The 19,973-nt window shown below is 40.3% G+C and overlaps 1 protein-coding gene across 2 annotated transcripts; it reads left to right on the top strand.

Annotated features, from left to right (window-relative positions):
• Positions 1–12,618: 12,618 nt before the first annotated feature.
• On the top strand, positions 12,619–15,747 carry zgc:174945 (uncharacterized protein LOC793867 homolog). Of its 2 annotated transcripts, none has more exons than XM_046325229.1 (4): positions 12,619–12,877; positions 14,404–14,745; positions 14,910–15,033; positions 15,146–15,747. In XM_046325229.1, exons 1-4 carry the CDS (start codon positions 12,793–12,795, stop codon positions 15,168–15,170), a joined length of 576 nt encoding a protein of 191 aa, XP_046181185.1. In that variant the 5' UTR covers positions 12,619–12,792; the 3' UTR covers positions 15,171–15,747. The 2 variants fall into 2 exon arrangements, with proteins under 2 accessions (XP_046181185.1, XP_046181186.1); XM_046325230.1 differs by having other exon boundaries at positions 14,910–15,016; positions 15,146–15,744.
• The last annotated feature ends 4,226 nt before the right edge of the window (positions 15,748–19,973 follow it).

The following is a 19,973-nucleotide window of genomic DNA, read 5'->3' as shown; positions in this document are numbered from 1 at the left end:
GAGTTTTGGAGAGAAAAGAAAGAAGGGATACTTGTCTGTAGTTGTTGACATCGGAGGGATCGAGTGTAGGTTTTTTCAGAAGGGGTGCAACTCTCGCTCTCTTGAAGACGGAAGGGACGTAGCCAGCGGTCAGGGATAAGTTGATGAGCGAGGTGAGGTAAGGGAGAAGGTCTCCGGAAATGGTCTGGAGAAGAGAGGAGGGGATAGGGTCGAGCGGGCAGGTTGTTGGGCGGCCGGCCGTCACAAGTCGCGAGATTTCGTCTGGAGAGAGAGGGGAGAAAGAGGTCAGAGCACAGGGTAGGGCAGTGTGAGCAGAACCAGCGGTGTCGTTTGACTTAGCAAACGAGGATCGGATGTCGTCGACCTTCTTTTCAAAATGGTTGACGAAGTCATCTGCAGAGAGGGAGGAGGGGGGGGGATTCAGGAGGGAGGAGAAGGTGGCAAAGAGCTTCCTAGGGTTAGAGGCAGATGCTTGGAATTTAGAGTGGTAGAAAGTGGCTTTAGCAGCAGAGACAGAGGAGGAAAATGTAGAGAGGAGGGAGTGAAAGGATGCCAGGTCCGCAGGGAGGCGAGTTTTCCTCCATTTCCGCTCGGCTGCCTGGAGCCCTGTTCTGTGAGCTCGCAATGAGTCGTCAAGCCACGGAGCGGGAGGGAAGGACCGAGCCGGCCTGGAAGATAGGGGACATAGAGAGTCAAAGGATGCAGAAAGGGAGGAGAGGAGGGTTGAGGAGGCAGAATCAGGAGATAGGTTGGAGAAGGTTTGAGCAGAGGGAAGAGATGATAGGATGGAAGAGGAGAGAGTAGCGGGGGAGAGAGAGCGAAGGTTGGGACGACGCAATACCATCCGAGTAGGGGCAGTGTGGGAAGTGTTGGATGAGAGCGAGAGGGAAAAGGATACAAGGTAGTGGTCGGAGACTTGGAGGGGAGTTGCAATGAGGTTAGTGGAAAAACAGCATCTAGTAAAGATGAGGTCGAGCGTATTGTCTGCCTTGTGAGTAGGGGGGGAAGGTGAGAGGGTGAGGTCAAAAGAGGAGAGGAGTGGAAAGAAGGAGGCAGAGAGGAATGAGTCAAAGGTAGACGTGGGGAGGTTAAAGTCGCCCAGAATTGTGAGAGGTGAGCCGTCCTCAGGAAAGGAGCTTATCAAGGCATCAAGCTCGTTGATGAACACTCCGAGGGGACCTGGAGGGCGATAAATGATAAGGATGTTAAGCTTGAAAGGGCTGGTAACTGTGACAGCATGAAATTCAAAGGAGGCGATAGACAGATGGGTAAGGGGAGAAAGAGAGAATGACCACTTGGGAGAGATAAGGATCCCGATGCCACCACCCCGCTGACCAGAAGCTCTCGGGGTGTGCGAGAACACGTGGGCGGATGAAGAGAGAGCAGTAGGAGTAGCAGTGTTATCTGTGGTGATCCATGTTGCTGTCAGTGCCAAGAAGTCGAGGGACTGGAGGGAGGCATAGGCTGAGATGAACTCTGCCTTGTTGGCTGCAGATCGGCAGTTCCAGAGGCTACCGGAGACCTGGAACTCCACGTGGGTCGTGCGCGCTGGGACCACCAGATTAGGGTGGCAGCGGCCACGCGGTGTGGAGCGTTTGTATGGTCTGTGCAGAGAGGAGAGAACAGGGATAGACAGACACATAGTTGACAGGCTACAGAAGAGGCTACGCTAATGCAAGGAGATTGGAATGACAAGTGGACTACACGTCTCGAATGTTCAGAAAGTTAAGTTTATGTAGCAAGAATCTTATTGACTAAAATGATTCAAATGATACAGTACTGCTGAAGTAGGCTAGCTGGCAGTGGCTGCGTTGTTGACTTTGTAGGCTAGCTGGCAGTGGCTGCGTTGTTGACACTACACTAATCAAGTCGTTCCGTTGAGTGTAATAGTTTCTACAGTGCTGCTATTCGGGGGCTAGCTGGCTAGCTAGCAGTGTTGATTACGTTACGTTGCGTTAAAAGAACGACAATAGCTGGCTAGCTAACCTAGAAAATCGCTCTAGACTACACAATTATCTTTGATACACAGACGGCTATGTAGCTAGCTATGTAGCTAGCTACGATCAAACAAATCAAACCGTTGTGCTGTAATGAAATGAAATGAAAAATGTGATACTACCTGTGGAGCGAAGCGGAATGCGACCGGGTTGTTGAGTGCGGAAGTTCTATTCAGTAGACGTTGGCTAGCTGTTGGCTAGCTAGCAGTGTCTCCTACGTTAAGGACGACAAATAGCTGGCTAGCTAACCTCGGTAAATTAAGATAATCACTCTAAGACTACACGCTCTAAACTACACAATTATCTTGGATACGAAGACAGCAAAGACAACTATGTAGCTAGCTAACACTACACTAATCAAGTCGTTCAGTTGAGTGTAATAGTTTCTACAGTGCTGCTATTCGGTAGACGGTGGACGTATGCTAGCTGGCTAGCTGCTGGCAGATAGCAGTGTAGACTACGTTAGGACGACGAAATACGAAGTTGCAATAGAAGTGCTGACTGTTTCACTTTGTTGTCCTCTTTCTTTTCCTTTTTCTTCTGTCCTTCTTTTGTCCTTATTTTGTCTTCCTTTCTTCTGTTAACTAGATATATTTTGTTGTTATTCTTTGTAAGCTAGCTAGCTTCTTCCAGGAGAGTCCCTAGCAACTGCTTAGCAACAAGTAAACAATTCTGCTAGCAATTCAGCTAGCTAAGATAACTGTACAATTTTATGAAAAATAGTTAATTTTTCAAAAGCCTGTCTTTTTTGGTTTGTTCCTTGTTTTGTCTTCTAATGAGTCTTGCAGTTTTCTCTTGATTTTTTCGATGTACTTCACTCTAAAAAAACATTTAAATCTCAATATATACAGGAGCTCATTTTTCAGCAGCTGCTCAATTTAGAACTCCGGAACAATATGTATAACAAAATGACAATAACAAAATGTACTCATGAAGGACCGCCGCCCCACCTTCCTGTTCAACATAGCACAGCACAACAAGGTGAGTCCAAAAATGTATTAGATGTTGTTGCACAATATGTAAAATGCCAAGGATATATGTATACTGTAGCTAAGAAAGTAATACTAAGTGTATGTTGTGTAGTAAGCTGTTAGTAGCACATGTGCCTCACCCTAATCATTTGGTCTATTTTCACCTCTTAATTTCTCCTACTGTTCTGATTTGGTGGTGCACATGTAAAGTTAGCCTATAACCTGTTTTTGAGAAATGTAATCAATGGATATTGTAAGAGCTTTCATTGTCTGCTTATTTGCTGTCTTTATTTATCCTACGGTTCTGACATGGTGTACAGGGAGAACACTGTAAAAACGGCCCATGTTCTGAATTCTGTCGCTGTATTTCAAAAGTGCTAAACAAATAGTTATATTGACTAAAATCGGTCCAAGCTCGCTCATTAATTTCTTAATCGAAATTACGGATAGCCTCCTATCAGCTTGTCGTCCCTTATGCCATAGTTTGTACATCTCAATTGTCAGTAGAAACCAAATTTGTTTAAGCAAGTCAGCCATAACAGCTATATATTTTTTAAAGGCAGTAAATTAGGCTGAATTAACTGTTTCGCTGCCAAACAAGGCTCCGCTGATAGCCAGGTGTAGCAGTGGTAAGGTGTTGGGACTGCTTTTGGGACTCTGCTGTTGGGACAGTTTCTTGAAGGCCCTAATAGTTTGAGGGCATTTGTCACCATTATGGTGCAATTAATGTATTGTTTACTGTTGTGTGCATGCATCCCACATTTCATTTTTTTGCCGTAAAATTGGCACTGGTTCACCCCCCCCCCCCCCCCCACACACACACACACACGTTCGCATTACAGTTAGAGCAATACAGGTCTTTTCTATGATCATATTTTCTCTTATGGCTGTCAATGTTATTCAAACACACAGCATGCTCCCGTTCCTGTGTGTGTGTGTGTGTGTGTGTGTGTGTGTGTGTGTGTGTGTGTGTGTGTGTGTGTGTGTGTGTGTGTGTGTGTGTGTGTGTGTGTGTGTGTGTGTGTGTGTGTGTGTGTGTGTGTGTGTGTGTGTGGGTGTACATGGGTGTCTGGGCGAGTGTACGTTCTTGTCATTTCAGCAGCCGCCACGCTCAAAAATATAGTGCAAAGATCTTACTTTGTGATACATCACTTGGCATTTCCTGTTACCATGTACCAACAGCTTCAATCAGGCAACACTCACTCAATATTTTTTGCATTTTATTCTATGCCATCTTTTTACGTCATTTGTAAATTGCAGTACTCTCTTTGACAGACCTGTCCAATGCCAAACCCCCCCTCCCCTCTACCCCTAGTTCCTAGTCACTGTCCCCTACATCACTGGGACAGTGATTCCACTTATCTAGGAAATCTACTTGAAATGGTGCCTGAGGGAGGAAGGCAAGCATCATCATCAAGGACCCCACACACCCCAGCACAAGCTGTTCTCTCCCTTACAGGTTGGGGAGATGGTATCAGAGCATGAGGTCTGATCCCAACTAGACTGACCACTGACCACGCCCTTATTCTCCGCACCTTAGCATACATGCACTCACTCATGTACACACCCACACAGACATAGACACACACGCACATATACATTCATGCTACACACACATCACAACTGCAGCTATCTGACTCTTATTATACTGCTCAGTTTATACACTGCCCCCCTTTTCCCCCTTCCCCAATACACATGTAAATATTAAACAATAAATTGTGCCTTCCTGTATTATACCGCAAAAATGTTTATTCTATTTTACTGAGCCATTTACTTTATGTTCGTATTCTTATAATTTCTTATTGTTGTTGCATTGTCAAGAATAAATCTTTGGACGATGTATACCATGCGTATCCCATACATACGACTAATATAACTAGAAACTAACCCTTACTCCTAAGCCCCTACCCAGTGTAGATGTAGACCAACGAGAACAGTGGTCTCCAACCTTTTCTAGCATTCTACTTTTGAAAAATGTAACATGTTGCAAGCTACTCATTTGTATTTTCTAGCTTTCAAGTAGGCACATTATTCTCTTCTCCTTTCCCCTGCAATTTCTCCCCAGGTCCTTACTGTACAAGATATGTGTTTTCTGTCAATATACCTGGTCAAATAATGTTGAATTAATAACTCTGAAAACTGGAAAAAGCTAACAATTTTGGATTTCTTTGTGAAATTCCCCTTCACTTCAAGTGCACACCTCACGAGAGAGGAATGTGATTGACTAGCAATGTTTCTGTACTGCTACTGCAACTGTACATGTGATGGCAACAAATTGATACAAATAATAATTTTATCATTCTGTCAGGTAGGCCTACTACCCACAAGACGGTAATCATGAGCATTGCTAACTTGTTACACATAATGATAGACAGACTTACGCATCACACAGGCAGGGGCAATATTGCTGGACATTAATTGGTAGATATTATGGTACGTTTGGCTTTTTAAGCCATTTGTGGCTAACCATTGGTGGTAGTGTCAATGTGGCTTTGATTGGATCGTGTCGTGTCTGGACTATCATTAAATGTGACGACTTATTTTTCTCAAATCAGTTCTCTAGGTTTAATTATTACATAATTAAACTAATTATGTAAACATGAATTACCTAGGAAGTCAGAGGCACCAGGGAAAATGTTGAGATTACAAAGCTATAGTTTTCCGAATATAACACTTCAAATATTTTAATATCTGATCAATTAGTCAATTAATTATTAATTGCCTTGTCAGCTCTCATTACTGAAAGTCACAAACCCTTGTACTGTATATCTGCACAAACCCTAGCGAAAATCATGAATCAGTGATATACAAATTGGCTTAATTATTTATTTACTATCTAACTAAATAATCACACAGAGTTACATAACAAACAAACAGCAGATATTGGTTACTAACAATGATAGAAAATGTCCCCTTTGGGCTAAGCCAATATGATGGCTTGGTAGACAAAGAAAACGGGTGGTGACTGAGAAAGAGACAAAAGACAAAAGACAAAATGGATTCACTACACACAGTGGATAATTATAATAATTGAAATGTCTATCCTTTGCACATGAGCAGCAGCTCATTCTGAACTAAATTGAAATGTATATATTTACGCTTGGATGTCGTTGTTGTCTCTCCGATGAAAACACTCGATCGGCCTGTAGAGTTCATAAGAGTCTCTGGGTAACTTTCCCAGAAGTCACAATGTCTTTCGTGGTAAGAATGGATACTTCAGAGTACCATTCGGAAATGTTCTCATTGATTAGATGCTTCAGCGGTTGTCTGTATTCTCATTCTAGACTTACATAATTTCAAGCTGCAGACTAGTAATTGTACGGCTAAGATTTGCTCTTATCCTGTAGTGATCAATATTCTCAGATTTGAACCATTTTCAGCCGTTTGGCCAAAACTACAGCTGTATGGTCTCCAATTGCCTATAGAATTGTAGCCGTACCAACGTGGGGACGACATCCGGCTTATCATGGGTCTCTTTGGCATAACATGTCAATTTCATCACTGGTGGTTTTATACTCTGGAGTAGAAAAGGGTGGTTCCATGACACAAACATAATGTCTATGCTCACGTGCGCATGGCTAAAATCACATGACATCTTTTCACAAATAGTTTTATGTTTAAATCACATACATTTCACAATATTTAGATGTAAACCTGACGACTGGGAAATGTACACTTTAACTTCTTATGGCTGCAATATGACAACAGCCAGTCAAAACATCAAAAATCTCATAATTAAAACTCATGCCATTTTAAAGCTATTCTCGTTGTTAATCCCACCACAGTGTCTAATTTCAAATATGCTTTACAGCAAAAGCACCACAAACGATTGTTAGGTCACCACAGAGCCACAGAAATACAGAAAAAAAATCCAGCCAAAGAGAGTTTCAAAAAGCACAAATAGAGATAAAATGAATCACTAACCTTTGATGAGCTTCATCAGATGAAGGACTTCATGTTACTGTCAGAGTCATGTGTATAGGTGGCAGGGAAGTCAGGTGCAGGAGAGTCAAATGGAGTGTAATGGAGACTTTTAATATAAGTCCACTTAACATGCTCCAAACACTAAATACGTCGTGCACCTATACAACATAAAACACTTGACATAAAACAATCTCCGACAAAGACATGAGGGGAAACAGAGGGTTAACCTGTTGCGATGAGCCATCCCGGATCCGGGATCGTGAATACAGCCTCAAGCTCATTACCATAACGCAACGTTAACTATTCATGAAAATCGCAAATGAAATGACATCAATATGCTAGCTCTCAAGCTTAGATTTTTGTTAACAACACTGTCATCTCAGATTTTCAAAATATGCTTCTCAACCATAGCAAAACAAGCATTTGTGTAACAGTATTGATCGCTAGCGTAGCATTTAGCGTAGCATTTAGCGTTAGCATTCAGCAGGCAACATTTTCACAAAAAACAGAAAAGCATTCAAATAAAATCATTTACCTTTGAAGAACTTCGGATGTTTTCAATGAGGAGAATCTCAGTTAGATAGCAAATGTTCAGTTTTTCCTGAAAGATTATTTGTTTAGGACAAATCGCTCCGTTTTCTACGTCAAGTTTAGCTACAAAAAAAACCTGTATCCAGGATTGTGTAAATCTATCCGCAAGCTCATTAGCATAACGCAACGTTAACTATTCATGAAAATCGCAAATGAAATGAAATAAATCTATTTGCTCTCAAGCTTAGCCTTTTGTTAACAACACTGTCATCTCAGATTTTCAAAAATATGCTTCTCAACCATAGCAAAACAAGCATTTGTGTAACAGTATTGATAGCCTAGCATAGGATTATGCCTGACATTCAGCATGCAACATTTTCACAAAAAACAGAAAAACATTCAAATAAAATAATTTACCTTTCAAGAACTTCAGATGTTTTCAATGAGGAGACTCTCAGTTAGATAGCAAATGTTCAGTTTTTACAAAAATATTATTTGTGTTGACAAATCGCTCCGTTTTCTTCATCACGTTTGGGTAAAAAAAATGAAAATTAAGTCATTAAAACGTGAACTTTTTTCCAAATTAACTCCATAATATCGACAGAAACATGGCAAACCGATGTTTAGAATCAATCCTCAAGGTGTTTTTCACATATCTATCGACGATAAATCCATCGTGGCAGTTGACTTTCTCTTCTAAAGAAATGGAACGCGCATGGACCTAAAGATTACGTAATAATTTCGACACAGGACACCGGGTAAATGTAGTTTCTTATGGTCAATCTTCCAATGATATGCCTACAAATACGTCACAATGTTGCAGACAACTTGGAGAAACGACACAAAGGGCAGGCTCATTCCTGGCGCATTCACAGCCATATAAGGAGACATTGGAACACAGCGCCTTCAGAATCTGGGGCATTTCCTGTATGAAATTTCATCTTGGTTTCGCCTGTAGCATTAGTTCTGGGGCACTCACAGATAATATCTTTGCAGTTTTGGAAACGTCAGAGTTTTTTCTTTCCAAAGCTGTCAATTACATGCATAGTCGAGCATCTTTTCGTGACAAAATATCTTGTTTAAAACGGGAACGTTTTTTATCCAAAAATTAAAAGAGCGCCCCCTATCTCGAAGAAGTTAAATATACAACAGGTAATGAATGGGATTGAAAACAGGTGTGTGGGAAGACAAGACAAAACCAATGGAAAAAGAAAAATGGATCAATGATGGCTAGAATGCCGGTGACGTCGACCACCGAGCACCACCCAAACAAGGAGAGGCAACGACTTCGGCAGAAGTCGTGACAGTTACACAATACATGTATGTTTTGTTTGATAAAGTTCATATTTATCAAAATATGAGTTTACATTGGCGCGTTACATTCACTAGTTCCAAAAACATCCAGTGATTTTGCATAGCCATATCATTCAACAGAAATACTCATCATAAATGTAGATGGTAATACAAGTTATACACATGGAATTATAGATATACCTCTCCTTAATGCAACCACTGTGTCTGATTTCAAACTTTACGGAATAAGCCAACCATTCAATAATCTGAGACGGCACAATAGCCGTCATGTTGACCTCAACATAAATAAGAAATTACATGATAAATATTCCCTTACCTTTGATGATCAACAACAGAAAGCACTCCAGGAATCCCAGTTCCACAATAAATATTTGTTTTGTTCGATAATGTCCGTTATTTATGTCCAAATACCTTCTTTTGTTAGTGCCTTTGGTATTCATATTCAAACGCTCATTCTGGTCAGCTTTACATCGGACAAAAACTTCAAAAAGTTATATTACAGGTCGAAGAAACATTTCAAACTAAGTACAGAATCAATCATTAGGATGTTTTTAACATATAGCTTCAATAAAGTTCCAACCGGACTATTCCTTCTTGTCTTCATGAGCAATGGAACGCAAGTGAATACCATGAGGAATGCGCATGATCAGAAAAATGGCTGACTGCCAGACATCTGATTCTGCTATCATTCACTCCCACAACACCATAGAAGTCTCATTAAAATGTCTATTGATGGTTGACATCTAGTGGAACCCCTAGGCAGTGCAACATCATTAATATCTCAATGGGATTTCATTGGTGACTCTGGTGAATACATACAAAGCTCAGATTTCTCACTTCCTGTTTTCATTTCTCCTCAGGATTTTGTTATACTCACCGACATAATTCAAACAGTTTTGGAAACTTTAGAGTCTTTTCTATCCAATACTAATAATAATATGCATATATTAGCAACTGAGACTGAGGAGCAGGCCGTTTACTTCGGGCAATTTATTCATCCAAGCTACTCAATACTGCCCCCCAGCCATAAGAAGTTAATAGTGAGCAACATAAAGGCACTGTTATTACACATCGATGCCAAAAAAATGCAATTAAAACTCTTTTTATTGTCTGATACTCAGAAAGCCTTCAACTGCCTTCTTCCACACCATATGTAAAGCCACCAAAGAGCACAGGTGTGACTTCAGGAAACTTCCCAGTTGCCATGGAAATGATAAATTCAGAGTGAGGACAGAGTTAGAGGGAAATACCTCCAGTTGGGCTGAAACTCCAGACTTCCCTCTTAAGAAGGGAAGTGAGTACCAATATGCACTTTTGTGAGATTGTTCTTTGTAGCTCTCTCATTCTTGACATCCTATATTTTGACTTCCTGTATTGTGTCTCCTCAGCCATCATTGGTCCTTCAAACGTAACCTTGGTCACCAAGGGAGCAGCTATAGGTGATGTAGAAGTAATCATTCAGAATCGGGTGCTAAAGATCTCATCGCTGAAAGAAGCCTACAGAAAAGTGGAATACAATATCAGATACTGGAAGAAGACTGACAAGAAGGATGTAAGAGCAACATATAATAGTCAAACACACACATAAACAGACATACTGTGTACACTGAGTTTACAAAACATTAGGAACTCCTTTGTAATATTGCACCACCTTTTGCCCTCAGAACAGCCTGAATTCATCGGGACATAGACTCTACAAGGTGTCGAAAGTGTTCCACAGGGATGCTGGCCTGAAAACCCTAGCAGCATTGCAGTTCTTGACACTCAAACCGGTGCGCCTGGAACCTAGTACCATACCCCGTTCAAAGGCACTTAAATCTGACATCTTGCCCATTCAAACTCTGAATGGCACACATACACAATCCATGTCTCAATTGTCTCAAGGCTTAAAAATACCTTTTCACCTTTCATTCAGAACCTACAGTGCATTCGTTATATATTCAGACACCTTGACACTTTTTCCATATTTTGTTACGTTACAGTCTTAATCTAAAATTGATGAAATCATTTTTCCCTCATCAATCTATACACTCTACCCCATAATGACAAAGGAAAAACATTTGTTCATGGGTTTACTCCACTTAGGGGAGGGGTGGTAGGTTTTTGGGGAAAAATAAAGGAACATATTTTTTACAAAGATATGCATATATGTATGTGCATTATTATGTATGTATGTGTATATGTATGCATGTATTGCCGTTCAAAAGTTTGGGGTCACGTAGAAATGTCCTTGTTTTTTAAAGAAAATCACAGTTTTCGTACATTAAAATAATATCAAATATATTAGAAATACAGTGTAGACATTGTTAATGTTGTAAATGACTATTGTAGCTGGAACGGCAGATTTTTTAAATGTAATATCTATATAGGCGTACAGAGGCCCATTATCAGCAACCGTCACTCCTGTGTTCCAATGGCACTTTGTGTTAGCTAATCCAAGTGTATCATTTTAAAAGGCTAATTGATCATTAGCAACACTATCAACAAGGCAGGTCCTACAGGCCCTAGTTTTTTCGCACCTTGACAACTGTTCAGGAACTTGGATGTACACAGAGATATAATATGAATAATAAGCATGTCAATCTCTTCTGGCTCAAAGTGGAGGAGAGAATGACTTCATCACTACTTGTATTTATGAGAGGTTGATTGCACCGAGCTGTCTGTCTAAACTACTGGCACAAAGCTCGGACACCCATGCACAACCCACAAGACATGCCAGAAGAGAGCTCTTCACAGTCCCCAAGTCCAGGACAGACTATGGGGGCACACAGTACTACATAGAGCCATGACGACATGGAACTCTATTCCACATCAAGTAACTGATGCAAGCAGTGAAATTTGCTTTTAAAAACAGCTACGGCTTAAGAGGGTGTAGACAATGCTGAATGGATGTAGACAAAGTATTTGTGCTTTGTTTTTGAGCTATGTCTGTATGTTTGAAAGGTGTGAGAAAATTAGCTTTATTTGGAAAATTCTCAGTAATCTACAGCAGCATTCTCTAATTATTTTGTGATCTAAAGGACAAATGTGTCTAACAACATTTAAATGATGGTGAAAATAATTGACCTTTTGTCAAATGCCCTTTTAATTGATGTGAACCATTTGTGAACACATTTGTGAACACGTTTTTGCCATTGGGCCTGGGCATCAGATGCCAAAGCCCTTTATTGCAGAATTGTGTCAATGAGGTGGTCGGTTTTAAAATGACACTTATCACATGAAATGTACAGGCTGAAATATGGTGCATTCGGAAATATGGTTGGGATACTATCTGAAACATAACATTTGCAACATGCATGGTAACAAGCATTCATTCTTACAGGTCTGTAATTACATACTTCAATTACCACCAGTTACATGTTTTTACAGTGTAAGTACGTACTATTATAATTAATCACAATACAGTGTAATAACATATGTAATTACATTGTGATGAGGACCCATTATCATTAAGTGTTACCGAAAGATGTTTTGATTATTTTGAAAATAGAAAATAACATTCTCTGAAATACCATCATCTTGTTCCAAATTAGAGGATGATTTTTTTCAGGCCTTTCAAATACAAATGACAAGAAACTCAAAATCAATTGAAATAATGTAGTTCAAATACGTGCAAAAGAAATACTGCCCATCTTTGCACGTATACTGAAATGTTAGTGTTAGCATTTAACATATGTTTTTGCACAATCAGATTTGGAAGATTACTCAAAACTGGAATTGCTGGACTTGAGAAAATATACCACAGTTTCCTCAAACAAAGAAACGTGCACTAGATGAGCCCCATACACTGCTGTTCTGCTGGTTGTCAGACAGCCTCTTTCTCTCCACTGGAACTTATATCTACTCTACGCCTACACACACCCACAAGGAAGACACACACACGCTCTAACTTGCTCTATAGCCTCTTCGGTGGGCAAATCTAGCAGACTGCAGATGAGAGCTTCGTTATTGTGTGTCTATGATGGTACTTTAAACTGTTGGTCATCTATAACATATAGCTCACGTGGTGTACATCAGATTAAGCAACTTTCAGTTTCGAGAGCTTGTGTTTGGAAATGGTTTGGCTCCGTGGATCTAAAGTGCTGTCCCTGCTGTTGACAGTGTCGCTCTGTCTCTGTGTGTCACCTTCTCTAGACACAGGTGAGTACTCTTGGTGCTGCTAGTGGGTAATAAACAAACAAGTGTCTTGACTCAAAAGTGGGACAGGGTATGGCAGTTGTGTTTAGATTAGCTAGTATTCAATGCTTTTAATACCCAGATATACTCGGAAATAATCCCTAATAAACTAGGAAACGTGCACTAGATGAGCCCCATGCACTGCTCTACTTGTCCATTACATTTTTCAGTCTATTTTTATTAGCAGTTACTCTAACCCACCCTTAATAAACTAGCTTGCTTACAAAAACAAAAACACAAGTAGTCAGTGTGAGGGGGAAAAGTATTTGATCCCCTGCTGGTTTTGTACATTTGCCCACTGACAAAGAAATGATCAGTCTATAATTTTAATGGTAGGTTTATTTGAACAGTGAGAGACAGAATAACAACAGAAAAATCCAGAAAAACGCATGTCAAAAATGTTAAATGTATTTGCATTTTAATGAGGAAAATAAGTATTTGACCCCTCTGATGTGGTAACATTGTCCTGTCCCCTTAGCAGAAAAACACCCCCAAAGCATAATGTTTCCACCTCTATGTTTGACGGTGGGGATGGTATTCTTGGGGTCATGGACAGTATTCCTCCTCCTCCTCCAAACACGATGAGTTGAGTTGATGCCAAAGAGCTCCATTTCGGTCTCATCTGACCACAACACTTTCATCTAGTTGTCCTCTGAATCATTCATTGGAAAACTTCAGACAGGCATGTATATGTGCTTTCTTGAGCAGGAAGACCTTGCGGGTGCTGCAGGATTTCAGTCCTTCACGGCGTAGTGTGTTACCAATTGTTTTCTTGGTGAGTATGGTCCCCGCTGCCTTGAGATCATTGGCAAGATCCTCCTGTGTAGTTCTGGGCTGATTCCTCACCGTTCTCATGATCAATGCAACTCCACGAGGTGAGATCTTGCATGGAGCCCCAGGCCGAGAGAGATTGACAGTTCTTTTGTGTTTCTTATATTTGCAAATAATCACCCCAACTGTTCTCACCTTCTCACCAAGCTGCTTGGCGATGGTCTTGTAGCCATTCCAGCCTTGTGTAGGTCTACAATCTTGCCCCTGACATCCTTGGAGAGCTCTTTGGTCTTGGCCATGGTGAAGAGTTTGGAAACTGATTGATTGATTTATTCTGTGGACAGGTGTCATTTATACAGGTAACAAACTGAGATTAGTAGCACTCCCTTTAAGAGTGTGCTCCTAATCTCAGCTCGTTACCTGTATAAAAGACACCTGGGAGCCAGAAATATTTCTGATTGAGAGGGGGTCAAATACTTATTTCCTTCATTAAAATGCAAATCAATTTATAACATTTTTGACATGTGTTTTTCTGGATTTTTTTTTGTTATTCTGTCTCTCACTGTTCAAATAAACCTACCATTAAAATTATAGACTGATCATTTCTTTGTCAGTGGGCAAACGTACAAAATCAGCAGGGGATCAAATAGTTTTTCCCTCACTGTATATGTAGAGCTGCTTTGGAGCTGAGTTATATACTTTTTCCACAAAAACTTCAGGTGCCGTAGAGTTGAAGTACACCAAGACTCCTATGGTTGGGACTGAGGGCATGCCCTTGAGGCTCACGTGTAAGGCAGTGTATGACACAAAACAATGTGGTCGTATTGATGCCTTTTGGTGTCATCACACTTTGGAAGAGTGTCCCAAGCTCATTGACCTCGGCAAGTACCTCACTGTTGTCAACGAGAAGGTTATGGAGGACTACAATGTCAGACAAAGACACATTGTAACAGACTTCATAGAACTGACCCCTGCTGACCAAGGAGTCTATCAGTGCAATGCAGTATGTGAAATGGGAGGCCATACTGCCATGGGACACTACATAAATATCACAGTCAAAGGTACCATTACACTTTTCAGTTAATTTTTGTTCGCAGTTACTCTAACCCGCAGCGACTTACAATAACAACGTCCAACTAAGGTGAAACAACCATGTAGCATGATCATCAGTCAATCAACAAACCAACCAATTAATCACTCATTTTGATTTCTAACCCTATAACAGCAGCTCCAATAGTTGATCAAAGAAAGGCCAACAATGGTGGACTGAACTGGACATACAGCACTGGAACAATACTGTGTTCCCTTCTCCTAATACTGGAGTTACTTGAGGCAAGATCAATAACAAAGTAACACAGAAAAAATGCACTTGTACATTTATACTTCGCAGCCAATCATAACTTAATGTAGATCTTTTGCGGTGAAGTCTCTTGTTTATGAATGATTATTTGTGTTTAACAGGTTAATCATTGAGCTGGTCTGGTAGCTGATGGCAGATGGCGTCAAGGCTGAAAATGACCTATCAATTATAATGGAGATACCATCTACGATACAGATTTACAGTATATCAAACCCAAACATTTAACTGAAATGTTTTACATATGTACAAATAAGGTGCCTTTTGGCTCAAAAGACTACAACATTTATAGTCATTGGCTAATAGTTTACTTAACATTTATGAAAAATAAAAATGTGTTATAAACCAGCTTCAAACATGTATGTTGGAAGACAGGAGGGTTTGTACTACTTAAATTAAAATTCAATTTCATGGAATTTCAATGGAATGGAATGCTCATTTGTTCGCTCGATCACAATTTTTTTCCAGTTGGCATGCGTGCTTATTTCTATTTAATTTTGTTCTCTCCCCTGTTCTTGTCACGGTGGGCTATCTCTCTACACCTCTCAGGTCTGTGTCTGTTAGAGGAAATGCCCATACAGGACAGGAAACCACACATAGCATTTGCACAAACGGAGGACTGAAGCAATGTGAGCAGAGGTAGTCGCAGTCCATGTGGTTGGAAGGGTGAGGGGGAGTAAAAAGGGTCTGGTAGTCTTGTGATGTTCATTATACCTCAGTTTAATTTGAAGGCGCAGGAGTGTACTGTCATACTTTTTGTTCTAGTTACATGCCTTTTACATGCATGTTTGTTTGTTCTCTCCCCTGTTCTTGTCATGGTGGGTTATCGCTCTACTCCTTTCAGGTCTGTTAGAATAAATGCCAATACAGGACAGGAAACCACACATAGCATTTGCAAAAACAAGGCCTGAAGCTATGTGAACAGTGCTAGTAGCAGTCTATGTGGTTGGAAAGGTGAGGAGGAGTAAAGGGATATGCATTTCTTGTGATGTTTATCCTAAACCCCGTTTGATTTGAAGGCTCAGGAGTGTACTGTAATACTATATACTGTAGGTTTACAATATTTTGAAAGAAGTTATTATGAATTGCGAAACTGAGCGATATTCCGTGTAAATTATTGGCTAAACCACTAGGTCAGAGCTTCCCCAAATACATTTTGGTTGTATAGAGGATGTTCCCCCAGAGTTATTTTATGTATACCCCCAAAAAACACCAGATAAGAAAAGCATGGTGTCTCATACAATATATGGAAATTAGCCATTTGACCATTATAAACTGACAAACTACATAAACATCTCTGCACTATATCTGCAATCTTATAAAAAATCAAACATTATTTTGATGATTACAACTGCAATTATCAAAGCGGTTTATATGTTTACATGCATTAATGTCTCAGTAAAACCATATCTTCACATTTAAATGAGTGGAAATGACCACTTCTGCCATAGGTATGGAGATTTAAGGAGGAGACTACCATGCACCAGTTGTTGCCACAAAACAAGTGAAGACCGTTTTATTAGCCTCCCTTCCCAGACACAAGTCTTTGAACGAGTTCTTATCACATGACAGCAAGCGCCCAGGTACTTGGAGAATTGATTATGGTTCATGTTAATATTGGTTAAGCCCTGTTTGGTATCACCATGCTGATATTAGACAAACTACTTTATTTTTCTATAATGTATTTGGTGCTCATGTGTTAATTGTGTATTGGTCTTACATAAATTTCTCATGAAAGCAACAGCATATTGGCTTTTCTCTAACAATTCCTTCTTATGAGGGAACGCAAACCTTGTTACACATTTTGTTTAACATCTATTACATATCTGTGCTTTTTTATTGTTGTTTACTGATATGAAATAGTATTTATAAAAATCTAAATCATCAGTGAGCATTGTCTTTCCTCCAGATGCTTTGGAGGTGGGGTGCCCAAGGGTAGCTATCACTGGGAGAGAGGGCACGCCAATGAATCTCACTTGTAACAAAGTATGATCTGAGAAAATGTGGTCATATTGAAACTTCCTGGTACCATCGCTTTTCAGTTGAAAAATCCTAAGCTTACTGCTCTCGCTAGGTACTCCACTCAACGAGGCAGCTACGGAGCACCCCAATATCAAAAGCAGGGAAGTCGTCACAGAGATCAAACAGCTGAATGAAAATGACTAAGGACTCTATCAGTGTCAAGAGCATTGTGAGAGCAGAAATTCTGCTATGGGACACTATAGTAGTATTACAATCAAAGGTCATTTGTGGGTCAGCTATGAGTACAAGTCAGTTAAAATAACAAATTCGTATTTACAATGAAGGCCTACCAAATGGCAAAAGACCTCCTGCGGGGACGTGGGCTGGGATTAAAAATAAAAATAAATGTAAAAAATATATAGGACAAAACACACATCATGACAAGAGAGACAACACAACACTACATAAAGAAAGACCTAAGACAACAACATAGCATGGCAGCAACACATGGCAACACAGCATGGTAGCAACACAACATGACAACAACATGGTAGCAACAAAACATGGCAGCAGTACACCATGGTAGCAGCACAAAACAGGGTACAAACATTATTGGGCACAGACAATAGCACAAAGGACAGGAAGGTAAAGACAACTATAGATCACACAAAGCAGCCACAACTGTCAGTAAGAGTGTCCATGGTTGAGTCTTTGAATGAAGAGATTGAGATAAAACTGTCCAGTTTGAGTGGTTGATGCAGCTCGTTCCAGTCGCTAGCTGCAGCGAACTGAAAAGACAAGCGACCCAGGGATGTGTATACTTTGGGGACCTTACCCAGAATGTGCCTGGCAGAACGGTTCTTGTATGTGGAGGATGAGGGCTGCAGTAGATATCTCAGATGGGGGAGTGAGGACTAAGAGGGTTTAATAAATAAGTATCAACCAGTGTGTCTTGCGACGAGTATACAGAGATGACCAGTTTACAGAGGAGTATAGAGTGCAGTGATGTGTCCTATAAGGCGTATTGGTGGCAAATATTGTGGCCGAATGGATGACTAGGAGATTGAAGATCAATCTCTGAACTCTATTTTTAGCAAGAGAAAATTAACCAGTGGTAGAGCATGGTGAAGAGGATGAGTGTATGCCTTGGTACGTTATTACACATTCACTCACTCCTATATTACAAATCACCTATTCATAAAATGACAATGTACTTTTTCAATCTCACTCACGCTGGAGACTCCAGCTAAAATAATCTTAACAAACAGATGACAATATCCATAATCTTCATGTTTTATATTTCCTCTTATGTTTTGCTGTGATATTGTTTTGGAGACTATGGCCCAATCCCAAATGGATTCCTAGACTCTATGCCCTATGCATTTGTGGAGATCTTAGATGACTTGATTGCAATAAGCAAAATTATGAAACTTCTCAACTAGCCTACCTGGTTAAATAAAGGTGAAATAATTTTTTTTTTTTAAATATGAAACTTCCCCCTAACCTATTTGAGTGAAAGGTGAAGCTGTTACCATATTGGTTGCAAAATCTATAGGATGTAGGGTCTAGGCCTAGGCGTCCATTTGGACCCATTATGTTTTGAAATTCACCCATGTGATCTGCAGGAAAATGCTGTCCTATGTGCATCAAACCACCAGTGGGCACCCTCTTTCCACTGTACTTTCTCCTCCGTGAAATCTCATGTTTATTGAATATACAGTGCCTTGCGAAAGTATTCGGCCCCCTTAAACTTTGCGACCTTTTGCCACATTTCAGGCTTCAAACATAAAGATATAAAACTGTATTTTTTTGTGAAGAATCAACAACAAGTGGGACACAATCATGAAGTGGAATGACATTTATTGGATATTTCAAAATTTTAACAAATCAAAAACTGAAAAATTGGGCGTGCAAAATTATTCAGCCCTCTTAAGTTAATACTTTGTAGTGCCACCTTTTGCTGCAATTACAGCTGTAAGTCGCTTGGGGTATGTCTCTATCAGTTTTGCACATCAAGAGACTGAATTATTTTCCCATTCCTCCTTGCAAAACAGCTCGAGCTCAGAGCTGTGTTGCTTTTACGCCAAACATAACGTTTTGCATTGTTGCCAAAAAAGTTCAATTTTGGTTTCATCTGACCAGAGCACCTTCTTCCACATGTTTGGTGCGTCTCCCAGGTGGCTTGTGGCAAACTTTAAACAATACTTTTTATGGATATCTTTAAGAAATGGCTTTCTTCTTGCCACTCTTCCATAAAGGCCAGATTTGTGCAATATACGACTGATTGTTGTCCTATGGACAGAGTCTCCCACCTCAGCTGTAGATCTCTGCAGTTCATCCAGAGTGATCATGGGCCTCTTGGCTGCATCTCTGATCAGTCTTCTCCTTGTATGAGCTGAAAGTTTAGAGGGACGGCCAGGTCTTGGTAGATTTGCAGTGGTCTGATACTCCTTCCATTTCAATATTATCGCTTGCACAGTGCTCCTTGGGATGTTTAAAGCTTGGGAAATCTTTTTGTACCCAAATCCGGCTTTAAACTTCTTCACAACAGTATCTCGGACCTGCCTGGTGTGTTCCTTGTTCTTCATGATGCTCTCTGCGCTTTTTAACGGACCTCTGAGACTAATCACAGTGCAGGTGCATTTTTACGGAGACTTGATTACACACAGGTGGATTGTATTTATCATCATTAGTCATTTAGGTCAACATTGGATCATTCAGAGGTCCTCACTGAACTTCTGGAGAGAGTTTGCTGCACTGAAAGTAAAGGGGCTGAATAATTTTGCACACCCAATTTTTCAGTTTTTGATTTGTTAAAAAAGTTTGAAATATCCAATAAATGTCGTTCCACTTCATGATTGTGTCCCACTTGTTGTTGATTCTTCACAAAAAAATACAGTTTTATAGCTTTATGTTTGAAGCCTGAAATGTGGCAAAAGGTCGCAAAGTTCAAGGGGGCCGAATACTTTC

Source organism: Oncorhynchus gorbuscha, linkage group LG23 (genome assembly GCF_021184085.1).
Source record: "Oncorhynchus gorbuscha isolate QuinsamMale2020 ecotype Even-year linkage group LG23, OgorEven_v1.0, whole genome shotgun sequence".
Classification (NCBI taxonomy): Eukaryota; Metazoa; Chordata; class Actinopteri; order Salmoniformes; family Salmonidae; genus Oncorhynchus; species Oncorhynchus gorbuscha.
Note: the sequence above shows the minus strand (reverse complement) of the source record. Positions and strands in the feature narration are given on the sequence as shown.